At 50.9% G+C, this 12321-nt stretch overlaps 1 protein-coding gene across 1 annotated transcript in view; it reads right to left on the bottom strand.

Annotated features, from left to right (window-relative positions):
• Nucleotides 1-2369: 2369 nt before the first annotated feature.
• The window catches only part of LOC128901301 (neuronal acetylcholine receptor subunit alpha-10-like), a 48546-nt gene continuing 38594 nt past the window's right edge, over nt 2370-12321 (bottom strand). Inside the window, exons 2-6 of the mRNA XM_054183205.1 lie at nt 11050-11201; nt 10427-10685; nt 4923-5018; nt 3011-3188; nt 2370-2854 (exon numbers count right to left, since the gene is read on the bottom strand). Of these exons, the coding sequence (XP_054039180.1) occupies nt 2370-2854; nt 3011-3188; nt 4923-5018; nt 10427-10685; nt 11050-11201 (1170 nt within the window). The remainder of the gene's footprint in view (nt 2855-3010; nt 3189-4922; nt 5019-10426; nt 10686-11049; nt 11202-12321) is intronic.

Below are 12321 nucleotides of genomic sequence, written 5' to 3'. Positions count from 1 at the left end.
CTGAGATGCTGGCCCGTATAGGTGGGGAGTAGGACATATTCTCTTCAAGTTGCTGGACCTTTCGGGACAGTTTCTCCACAGCTGGGACAAGGCGGGAAGAGAGACTTTCTTCATATCGCCGGAGCCGGCCAGCCACCTCATCCACCGTTGGTCCCTCTTCGCCTTTCCATTCCGTTACTGCCAGTGAGTTGGCATATGACGATGGTGCGCTTCGTACAAACTTCCGCCACATGGGCCTTGTGCATTGCACCTCATCAGGGTCTGTGGGTAAGTCTGCATTGTCCAAGTCATAATAAATCATCTCCCGCACGGCTAATTCTCTCAGGTACTGGATACCTCTTTCCATGGTAGTCCTCTTGCTTGGCTGACATACAACATCTTCACTGAAGGGGTACCTCTCCCTCACGCCTGACAGGAGTCGTTGCCAGAGGCTGAGGGCTTGGGTCTTCTTTCCAATTGCCTTGTCAATGCCGCCTTCCCTAGACAGGGATCCCAGCTGCCTGGCTTCCCTACCCTCTAATTCCAGGCTACTGGCCCCGTTATCCCAACACCGAAGCAGCCAGGTGACAATGTGCTCGCCTGAAAGTGGGCTAAAATCTTCTCGCATATCCCACGGCTCACTCAAGGATAGGGATCAGGTAATTATCTCTGGTTCTGCCCCTTCCTCCTCTTCTCATGATGGCCCTGGTTCATCATCATGTCTTACTAAGCGAACTGATTTCTTCGTGTACTTCTTCTGTATGGGGGCAACTGATACTGGCACGGGTTGGTTCCCTGGTTCAGCGTCAGTGTCTGCCACAGGGCTTGCAGTAGCCGCAGTGTCTGTCACGGAATCACGGAATCTTCAGAGTTGGAAGGGACCTCTAGAGATCATCTAGTCCAACTCCCCTGCTAGAGCAGGATTGCCTAAAGCACATCCCTCAGGGCTGCATCCAGGCGGGTCTTGAAAATCTCCAGAGAAGGGGACTCCACAACCTCCCTGGGCAGCCTGTTCCAGTGCTCTGTCACCCTCACCGTGAAGAAGTTTTTCCGTGTATTTGAACGGAACTTCCTATGTTCTAGCTTGTGCCCATTGCCCCTTGTCCTGTCACTGGGAACCACTGAAAAGAGCCTGGCTCCGTCCTCCTTAAACCCACCCTTTAGGTACTTGTAAACATTAATCAGGTCCCCCCTCAACCTTCTCTTCTCCAGGCTAAAGAGTCCCAGCTCTTTCAGCCTTTCCTCGTAAGGGAGATGCTCCAGTCCCATAATCATCTTGGTTGCCCTTCGCTGGACTCGCTCCGGTAGTTCCCTGTCCCTCTTGAACTGGGGAGCCCAAAACTGGACACAATACTCCAGTTGTGGCCTCCCCAGTGCAGAGTAGAGGGGGAGAATGACCTCCCTCGACCTACTGGCCACAGTCTTCAATATGCAGCCCAGGATGCCATTGGCCTTCTTGGCGACAAGGGCACACTGCTGGCTCATGGATAGTTTGCTGTCTACTAGGACCCCCAGGTCCTTCTCCTCAGAGCTGCTTCCCAGCATGTCCGCCCCTAACCTATACTGGTGCTGTCGGTCTGGTCTCCATCTCTTTCCCCTGAGGGTGCTGCATAACACTGAGCAGTGCCTGGTAGATAGTGGCCAGGGCCCAGCACAGTGCGGTGAGTTGTGCCTCTCTAGAAGAGCCCCAGTATTTCCCCTGCAGATATTCTACTCCTCTCTCAGGGTCCTGTAATTGTTCAGGGGTGAAGTCCCAGAGCATTGGAGGCGAGAAGTTCTCTAGGTACCTGCCCCTGTTCTCCCACATGCCATGCCACCCCTGCCTGTCCAGCCTCAGAGCCTCAGAGCTGGGGAGGGACTCTGGATGAGGGAGGGGAGCCATGGGACGAGGGGGAAGGGGTTTCCACTGCAAGAGGAGAGATTGAGCTGAGGTCTGAGGCAGAAATTCTTGGCTGTGAGGGTGGTGAGCCCCTGGCCCAGGTTGCCCAGAGAAGCTGTGGCTGCCCCATCCCTGGAGGGGTTCAAGGCCAGGTTGGCCGGGGCTTGGAGCAAGCTGGGCTGGTGGGTGTCCCTGCCCAGGGCAGGGGGGTGGAATGAGATGATCTTTAAGGTCCCTTCCCACCCAAACCATTCTGTGGTTCTGTGATTCTATATCTATATTTCTTTACGTCACAACCCAGACAACTGCTCGGGGGGCCGTGACCCCTCAACCCTGCAGCTTTGGCAGCCCCGGCCGAGTCAGGTTCCCGCTCTCAGGCTCCTCTTCCCTGGCGCTGGTGGATCTTCCACCCTGCAGGTCCATGAAGGGCCAAGGGGGGCTCAGGACGAGCCACCCTCATGGGGCACCCGTGGCCACCACTGTCCCTGGGGGCAGTGAGTCCACAGGGCCATCAGGCAGCATTGCCCAGGACCAGCACACTCATGAGGAAGACCATGAGGAAGAAGACCCACATGAAGAAGCGGTCCATCACCTTGGCCACCTTCTTCCACTCGCCGGTCCGGCACTGGGAGGCTTGGTGATGCCGGCAGCAGCCGGCGACGTAGCCCACGTTCCTCAGCAGGCCATCGTGGTGGCACTGGCAGCAGTCCCGGGGACAGCCCTCTGCCTCGGCACCCACCTCCCCCTCCATGGGGCTCTCCCCCGGCCCCCCAGTGTCCTCCCTGCCCGCCCGCCTGCCTGGCACCCGCCGGGGGCTCTTGCAGCTCTCGCCCACCTCGTAGACACAGCAGAGCCAGGCCATGTGGTGGAGGATGAGCCACCTGGCCCAGGGGGGCACGGGCCGGGCCCCCGGGCCGCAGTGGTGGACGTTCATGATGAAGATGGTCAGCGCGGTGGAGGCCGTGATCATGGTCATGGTGGCGATGTAGTACTTCCCTGCGTGGGTAATGGGTGGTGATGCCGCAGCGGGGTGGGGAGAGACCTGTGCCCACCTCCCCCCATCAAAACCCTCCCTGGCATGGGGGGGTGCCCACCACCCCGGTGCAGACGCCCTGGTCCCATGGGAGGGTCCTGGGTGCCATCAAGGCTCACCAATGAGCGGGACGCTCTCCGAGGGCTGCATGCTCTCCGCCACCAGCAGCTGGAAGACGGTGAGGGCCAGCAGCACTGTCACCCCCAGTGAGACCTTCTCCCCGGAGTCGGCCGGCAGGTAGAAGCCAAGGGGTGCCAGGAAGGAGACCATGATGCAGGGCAGGAGCAGGCTGAAGATGTGAACATAGTGACCAAGGATGAGGAAAAAGCTGAGGTACTTAATGCAGTCTTTGCCTCAGTCTTCAGCAGTAGGACCAGTTGTTCCCTGAGTACCCAGACCCCTGAGCTAGAAGACAGGGATGGGGAGCAGAATGAAGCCCCTGTAATCCAAAGGGAAACGGTGAGGGACCTGCTTCAGCACCTGGAGCTGCACAAATCTATGGGGCCGGATGGGATCCACCCAAGGGTATTGAAAGAGCTGGCGGAAGTGCTTGCCAGGCCACTTTGCATCATTTATGAGCAGTCCTGGACAACCGGGGAGGTCCCAGCTGACTGGAGGTTAGCAAATGTGACACCCATCCACAAGAAGGGTCGGAAGGAGGATCCGGGGAACTACAGGCCAGTCAGTCTGACCTCGGTGCCTGGGAAGGTCATGGAACAGATCCTCCTCAGTGCCATTACACGGCACATGCAGGAGAACAGGGTGATCAGGCCCAGTCAGCATGGGTTTGTGAAGGGCAGGTCATGCCTATCAAACCTAAGATCCTTCTACGATAAGGTGACCCACTTAGTGGATGAGGGAAAAGCTGTGGATGTTATCTACTTGGATTTTTGCAAAGCTTTTGACACCGTTTCCCACAGCATTCTCCTGGAGAAACTGGCTGCTCATGGCCTGGACAGGTGTACTCTTCGCTGGGTAAAAAACTGGCTGGATGGCCGTGCCCAGAGAGTGGTGGTAAATGGAGTTAAATCCAGTTGGTGTCCGGTCACAAGTGGTGTCCCCCAGGGCTCGGTGCTGGGGCCGGTTCTCTTTAATATCTTTATCAATGATCTGGATGAGGGGATCGAATGCACCCTCCGTAAGTTTGCAGATGACACTAAGCTGGGCGGGCGTGTTGATCTGCTTGAGGGGAGGTTGGCTCTGCAGAGGGATGTGGACAGGCTGGACCGATGGGCTGAGACCAATGGTATGAGGTTCAACAAGGCCAAGTGCCGGGTCCTGCACTTGGGTCACAACAACCCCATGCAGCGCTACAGGATTGGGGCAGAGTGGCTCGAAAGCAGCCCGTCAAAAAAGGACCTGGGGGTGTTGGTTGACAGCCGGTTGAATAGGAGCCAGCAGTGTGCCCAGGTGGCCAAGAAGGCCAACAGCATCCTAGCCTGTATCAGGAATAGCGTGGTGAGCCGGACTAGGGAAGTGATCACCCCCCTGTACTCGGCACTGGTGAGGCCCCACCTCGAGTACTGCGTTCAGTTTTGGGCCCCTCGCTACAAGAGGGACATTGAGGTGTTGGAGCGTGTCCAGAGAAGGGCTACAAAGCTGGTGAGGGGTCTGGAGGACAAACCTTATGAAGAACGACTGAGGGAGCTGGGGTTGTTTAGCCTGGAGAAGAGGAGGCTGAGGGGAGACCTTCTTGCTCTCTGCAACTCCCTGAAAGGAGGTTGGAGAGAGATGGGGGCTGACCTCTTCTCCCTGGTGACAAGTGATAGGGTGAGAGGAAACGGGTTCAAGTTATGTCAGGGGAGGTTTAGATTGGATATTAGGAAACATTTTTTCACTGAAAGGGTTATTAAACATTGGAATAGGCTGCCCAGGGAGGTGGTGGATTCATCATCCCAGGAGGTGTTTAAAAAAAAGGGTAGATGGGGCACTTAGGGACATGTTTAGAAGTGGCTTTTGTCAGGGTAGGTTAAAGGTTGGACTTGATGATCTTAAAGGTCCCTTCCAACCTCAGCGATTCTATGATTCTATGTAGAAGGAGGCGCGGCGGCAGAGGAGCAGCGTGTAGGTGACATCAGGGTAGGGCTCGGAGCAGCAGCCGTAGGTGATGACGTTCCTCGTGGCCGGTGTTATAGATTGTGGCCCAATAATTGACAGGAACCAGTCCGATTAATCAAATTAGTTTATTAAGCAAGCGGCAGCAAGCAAAACAGCGCTGGGCGGCCGGGGAGTCTTTGCTCCGCCAACGGCGCACAGCCACTTCCCGAAAGTAGTTGATTATATACTCTTCTGGTTCCCGTATATGTGTCAATCCTGGTATATTCTGTGTCTGAGCGACGTGTTGCTAGGGGGTCGGTCTTGTCCCGCCTCCTGATGGTGGTGGGGCTGAAGGCTCCTCATCTTTATCAGTGTCCTTGGGGAGACTCTTTTCAGCTTATCTCACAATTTAGCTCTTCCCTTTGAAGTGTTAAAACACACCAGATGCCTGTGATTTAGGCCTTGAGGTATCAAAGTGCCCCAGACAGCACACCAGATGCCTGTGATTTAGGCCTTGAGGTGTCAAAGTGCACCAGATAGCATGCTGGATGCCTGCGATTTAAGTATGTGAAGAGTCGAAACAGTGTAAGTTTTCACCAGCCTTTAAGAAAGCCTGATTTGATTAACAAACATGATTCTATTTATTACAATCCCCCCCCCCCTTTTTTTTTTTTTTTTATTTACCATTTTGTTCATCAAATCTTTGGAGTTCAGCGTGACTTAAAGCTAATGTTTCTTCTATTGCTGGTTCCTGATCTAATGACTCGTATTTAGCCCTGAGAAGCATTAAATGGGCAGCTTCCAGTCTGCCCTTTACAATTTCAATTACTCTGTTCAATATACAAGGGCCAAATGTTAATCCCAAAATTAATAGTAGCATAGGTCCCGCAATGGTAGACAATAGCGTAGTCATCCATGGGGAATAATTGAACCAGGATTCATACCAACTTTGCTGTGCTTCTCTTTCTTTCTTTCTTTTTTCTAATCCTTCTCGTAGTTTTGTCATGGTGTCTCTAACTACTCCAGTGTGATCTGCATATACGCAGCATTCCTCATCCAGAGCAACACACAACCCCCCTTGCTGTGCAAACAATAAGACACCTACAAGATTTAGTAAAATTAAAATTAGAGTGTGGCGAGAAGGGTGGAAACCCGGCCGGCTAATAAGTTTAGTTTGAACACTCACTCCAATTACCCAGTCCTTTTCAGTGCTATCACTCCTCCCCGGGGCATTTCGTGCGATTCCCTTGGTTAACACTGAGGCAGTCCTCCCAGTGTCTTTGTACAGTCCCACTCTTTGGGTTCTGTTCTCCACAGCTTTGTACTCCTCTGCCTCGCTCGTCAACTCGGTTGCTTTGAGCCACGAGGGGTATCATCTTCTCGGCAGCAGGGGTAGTCTTCAGGGACTGCATCGATTCCAAAATCCTTCCAACACTCATAACATGGGAATTCGTCTGATTCCTTTCCACAAGTTATACAGTCCTCCCGAGTTCTTTTAGTCTGGATCACCATTAATGCCGCTCTTTTTGCTTCTTGATCAGCAAGATTGTTTCCTCTGACTAATGGGCTTAATCCTTTTTGGTGTCCTTTTAAATGTACTACGGCTATTCCCGCTGGTCCTCGTAATGCTTGTAAGACCTGGATTATTAATTCCTGGTGTATTAATCCTTTTCCTTGAGAATTTATTAAACCCCTTTCTTCCCAAATTTTTCCAAAAGTATGCACTACGCCAAAGGCATATTTTGAATCCGTATATATGGTTCCAATTTTACCTTTTAAAAGTTGCAAGGCTCTTAATACAGCATGTAGTTCACAAGCCTGTGCAGACCAACTAGGACTCAGAGGTCCTGATTCTATTACACTAAATGTTTTCCCATCAATGATTGCAAATGCTGATTTTCTCTTTCCTTCAACTACCCGGGATGATCCATCTACAAATAGCTTTTCTCCTTCTCCAAGTTCTTCCTCATCTAAATCTGGTCTGATTTTTGTTTGCTCCTCAATGTTGTAAAGACAATCATGATTTATTTTGTCACTCGGCTCCCCATACAAAAACTGTGCTGGATTCTGCACGCTTGTTACCTCGAGTTCCAGTTTGGGAGAGGAAATTAGGATGCCTTTATATTTTAGGAGCCGGGGCATCTGTTATCCATTTGTCAGCTTTTTGTTGCAAAATTCCCCTGATGTTGTGAGGTGATAATACCCTCAATTCTCCTCCAAAGGTAATTTTATGGGCTTCCTCTACCAAAAGGGCTGCGGCTACTACCACTTGAAGGCAGGTAGGCCAACCCCTACTTACAGGGTCCAGGAGTTTAGATAAGTATCCCACAGGTTTCTTTCTTCCTGCCCATTCTTGTGCTAATACCCCAAATGCGGTCCCTTCATCAACATTGATAAATAGATAAAATGGTTTCTTTACATCTGGCAGGCTCAAAACTGGGGCATTTACTAAATCAGTTTTTAGTGTTTCTAATTGTTTATCATCATCCTCCGACCATTTCAATAATCCATCCTTAGTTAATTTGGTATAGAGGAACTTCACCTTTTTGCTATAGTTCTCAATCCATTGCCTGCAATAGCCAAAGAGACCTAATAATTGCCTAACCTGTCTTTTAGTTCTAGGAGCCGGTAATGACAATATGCCATTCACCCTTTCGGGGTCTAATTTCTTAGTTCCCTTGCTTAGTCTGTGTCCCAGATATTTTACTTCTTTCTCAACAAATTGTAGTTTTGATTTTGATACCTTCAATCCTTGTAAACTCAAAAAATTTAGTAACTTAATACTTTCCTGCCTCACTTTTTCTTCGCTATCACCAGCTAGGAGCAAATCATCCACAGATTGGACCAGTGTGACTCCTTCACTTAACTCATACCCCTTCAGGATTTGTTCTAAGGCTTGTCCGAACAAGTTCGGAGATTCGGTAAACCCTTGGGGCAATACCGTCCGCCGTAATTGTTTCCGATGGTTATCTGGGTCTTCCCATTCAAAAGCAAAGTAATCTCGGCAATCTTCTTTGAGAGGGCATGCCCAGAATGCATCCTTCAGATCTATTACACTATACCATTGATTATCGGGCCCTATTTGACTCAGGAGGGTGTGTGGATTCGCCACCACCGGGAATCTAGCTATTGTTCTCTGGTTAATTTCTCATAAGTCATGTACTAACCTATATTTTCCATCCGGCTTTTTTTTTTCGTTTGTTTGTTTTTTTGTTTTTTTTTTTTCAGGCAGGATGGGAGTATTAAAAGGAGACATACAGGGTTCTAGCAACACCTTTTCAAGTAATCTTTGGATCTCAGGTTTCAAACCTAGCCTCCCTTCTCTAGGAAGGGGGTATTGTTTTATTCTGACTGGTATTTCTGGGTTCCTTATTGTTACTGAAAAGGGTTCAATATCTAACTTACCTACTGTTTCCGGGGTGTACCAGACTTCAGGATTTATTTTCTCTTCATCTATTACTCGTAAGGGACACAGTTTAATTTTTTTTAGTGTTTCATTTTTTACTTCTAAGCCAATTCCTAATTCAATCATCAAATCTCGGCCCAATAAATTATAGTCTGCTTCAGGCATGAGTAGCAGGGACCCCACCCCTACCTTAGAATGGGTTTCAAAAAACACATCCTTTATTACGGGTATTCCAAAAGGTTCTCCTTTTGCTCCAATAACCTGTGTAGTCGCCGAGGATATTTTACATCCTTGGGGCAATTTTTGAACGGTAGATCTTTCTGCTCCCGAGTCCACTAGGAACTCAATTTCTTGTTGCTGGGGACCCACTTTTAGTTTTATCAAGGGCTCTCGTGTTTTTTTTTTTTGTTTTTTTTGTTTTTTTTTCCTCGGGTTCCCAGCAAATAGAGCCCCTGACACCCCTAGTCTTTGAACATTTTCTCATCCATCATTCTCTTTCTGCAGTCCTTTTTAACATGCCCTTTTCCTCCACAATAAAAACAAACCACAGTTCCCCATTCTCTCCCTCTTAAAGGTTTTCGGGTCTCCTGTCTTATCTGGCGAGCTTCAAACCCTTTTCCAGGGGTTGACGTCCTTTGCCCTTCTCTGACTGCAGCTACCAACATTCTGGCTTGTTTCTTATGTATTTCCTCCTCCCTGCGGACATACACTTTCTGGGCTTCCCTTAACAATTCATCCAAACCCCTATCCTGCCAATCCTCCACTTTCTCCAGCTTCTTTCTAATGTCCGTCCATGATTTAGCTACAAATTGGTTTTTTTCCTACCCCCCTGTTTCTTCTCTCTCAAGTGATATAGATTTACTCTAGTCTCTGACCTTATCCACAAGTGTGCATATTCACTCTCCTCCAGGCTAAAGGGTTCCTTAGAATTAACATAAATATGTAAAGCCTGGCATATCCAATCTTCAAAGGACCCAAAACCGGGCCAATACAGGTGGTCACTTCTAATTTGTTTCCCACCCCAAACTTCCATACAATAACGTATCATTTTTGCTTTATCCTTACCCTGCCTAGAAGGGTAATCATCCCAATATTTAATCATTAATCCTAACAAACTGTCTGGCGGTATCTGGGGTAACCTAACCTTAGGCACCGACCCACCCATGGGATCAGAAGGCTTGCTTTTCTTCTGTCCCATCTTCCGGAGTGCCTTCACACACGCACACAATCTTTTCCCCCTGTTCGTGGCCCAGTCCCTCGCGGGAGATGGGAACCGCACTACTAAGGGGTCCGCACTTGCTTCGTCCTCAAGTGGACGTCTCACACAGGCACACTCCAGGATACCCAACCCCAACCGAACGGATCACCGGCCTATACTTACTCACTCCTGAGTCTTCGTTCGGGTCTTCGTGCACAAAGTTTACAGGGTTGCCGGCTTTTATTTGCTTGCTGCCGAATTTCGAGTTCGTCGGTAGAGGTTTTGGGTGTAAAAACCCCCAACAGGGGCCGCTTACTCAGCGGGGCGCCCCCCTGTGAGGTTTACAGCCAAATTGCCTCTATCCGAGTCACGGCACCAAATTTGTTATAGATTGTGGCCCAATAATTGACAGGAACCAGTCCAATTAATCAAATTAGTTTATTAAGCAAGCGGCAGCAAGCAAAACAGCGCTGGGCGGCCGGGGAGTCTTTGCTCCGCCAACGGCGCACAGCCACTTCCCGAAAGTAGTTGATTATATACTCTTCTGGTTCCCGTATATGTGTCAATCCTGGTATATTCTGTGTCTGAGCGACGTGTTGCTAGGGGGTCGGTCTTGTCCCGCCTCCTGATGGTGGTGGGGCTGAAGGCTCCTCATCTTTATCAGTGTCCTTGGGGAGACTCTTTTCAGCTTATCTCACAACTTAGCTCTTCCCTTTGAAGTGTTAAAACACACCAGATGCCTGTGATTTAGGCCTTGAGGTATCAAAGTGCACCAGATAGCACGCTGGATGCCTGCGATTTAAGTATGTGAAGAGTCGAAACAGTGTAAGTTTTCACCAGCCTTTAAGAAAGCCTGATTTGATTAACAAACATGATTCTATTTATTACAGCCGGCATGCCCAGCGCCTCCCACTCCACGTTCTCCACGAAGTCCGTCAGGTCCCCGGTGTCCAGCCGGTTGCGGAGGTCGATCTGGTTCCCGTTGTAGGTCCAGGAGCCGAAGGTGAGGCGGCACCGCTGCCCGTCAAAGGGGAAGTAGGAGACATCCACCTTGCAGGAGCTCTTGGTGATGGCGGGTGAGTCCCACGTGATGTGCCCGTCGGAGCGCAGCACCACGTTGGTCTCCACCGAGCCGCCAAAGCCGTCGTCGGTGCTGGGGGAGGGATCGCTGTGGGGCCAGGATGGCCCCGAGCCCCACGTGGGGCAAGGGTCTGCGGGGCCGGGGCCGAGCACTGGTCCCCAACCCCGTGTCCCCTCCCCACGTCACCCCCAGGAAGAGGGGGCTCGCTGCCCCTGGTCACCCCCGTGGTGGCACATCCCAGCTGCCAGGTGGGTGGCACACCAGGCTGATGCCAGCACCTCCTGCCGCCGCCTTCTCACCCAGTCGAGGTGACCGTCTCCCCACATCCCCCACACCAGGACCCCCCTGCTCCCCGTTGGCAACACCCCCAGCCCCAGCCTCAGCCCCCCCAGCTCCGGGAGCAGCCGGGGGGTGGGGGAGGGCGAGCAGCACCCACTCGTTGTAGAGGATGATGATGTGCGGCCGCCAGACGTAGCTGCTGGGGATGCGGATGCTGTCGATGCCGCCGTAAGCATCCTTGTCCCAGGCGAGGTGGGCGTCCAGCCAGGCCTGACGGACCCACAGGTAGGAGGTGAGGACCTGGTCCCTCTCCTCCTGCCGAGGGCAGAGGGTGGGGGACGGGGACAGGGACAGACCTCGCTGCCCCCCTGTGGAATAAATACTACATTGGCTAAAACCACAAAAGTACAGCATTGTTCACACAGGAAGGAAAAGTAGAAAATCAAGAGGCTTCTGAGGGAGAAAACAGCTGCAGCTGGCATGAAGAATACAACACCTGTGGTTCCCTGATAAGCTACATGAGGTACGGGACGGGATGCAATTATTCCGCGGCTTTACCTTAGGATGTATAGCGGATACGGGAATGGGATGATACCAGGAAACAGATAAGCTGCCAATTAGCTGCCCGCTCCATACTCGGAGCCAACATTTTGCCAAATTTTGATGAAATGCTGTCCTTTGTGCGAACTTTGCTCGTTAGAATGTCATTATAATACCAAAACACACCTCCACCCCGAAGGCTACCCGCCTCCAAGGTGCGACCGCTCCTTCTTGAGCCTGCGCCCTGAGCTTCTCGTAAACTAGACCTTTAATTGTGAAGCGAGAAAAATTTACACCACTCATGGTAAAAGTATGTATGACTAAAGTCACTCAAACTCCACCTCGAAGATAACAAATAGTAGAAAAATAGCCCGAGAGAGGGGGGATACCCAGGGAAGACACCATCGCAAAGAATTCCATCACTGACTTCTGGGAGCAGGCGACGGGCTGAGCCTCTCTTCCCCCCCATAGGGACGCCTTTGGGTAAGACTTAGATTATACCGAGGGCTTCCTCGGGAAACTTAGAAATTTCTCTAGAGACTCTCTTTTCTACATGTATAGCCAGGCTGTATCGTTAGAACTTTGTCCCGCGTTTTGTAGATGTAACAATACTTTCATTTGCACGTGCTTTGCAGACAGTGTATTTATCACCGGCTGCCCTAAGAACCTATCTATCTGTTGCTTAAATAAACTGCACTTTTTGAAGTAGCTTGTCCTTTTAGTTTCTCACCGAACGCGACCAAAGACTCGAGAGTGGCCGTGCTAGTTCATGAGCACGACTGGACTGAAGGTGCAGTCCAGTAGTAGTGTATCCAGCCAGCCAGCCAGCCAGCCTGTCCAGGGCCCTCTGTAGAGCCTTCCTTCCTCAAGCCAATCAACACTCCCACCT

This window comes from Rissa tridactyla, chromosome 1 (assembly GCF_028500815.1).
Source record: "Rissa tridactyla isolate bRisTri1 chromosome 1, bRisTri1.patW.cur.20221130, whole genome shotgun sequence".
NCBI classification, from domain to species: Eukaryota; Metazoa; Chordata; class Aves; order Charadriiformes; family Laridae; genus Rissa; species Rissa tridactyla.
Note: the sequence above shows the minus strand (reverse complement) of the source record. Positions and strands in the feature narration are given on the sequence as shown.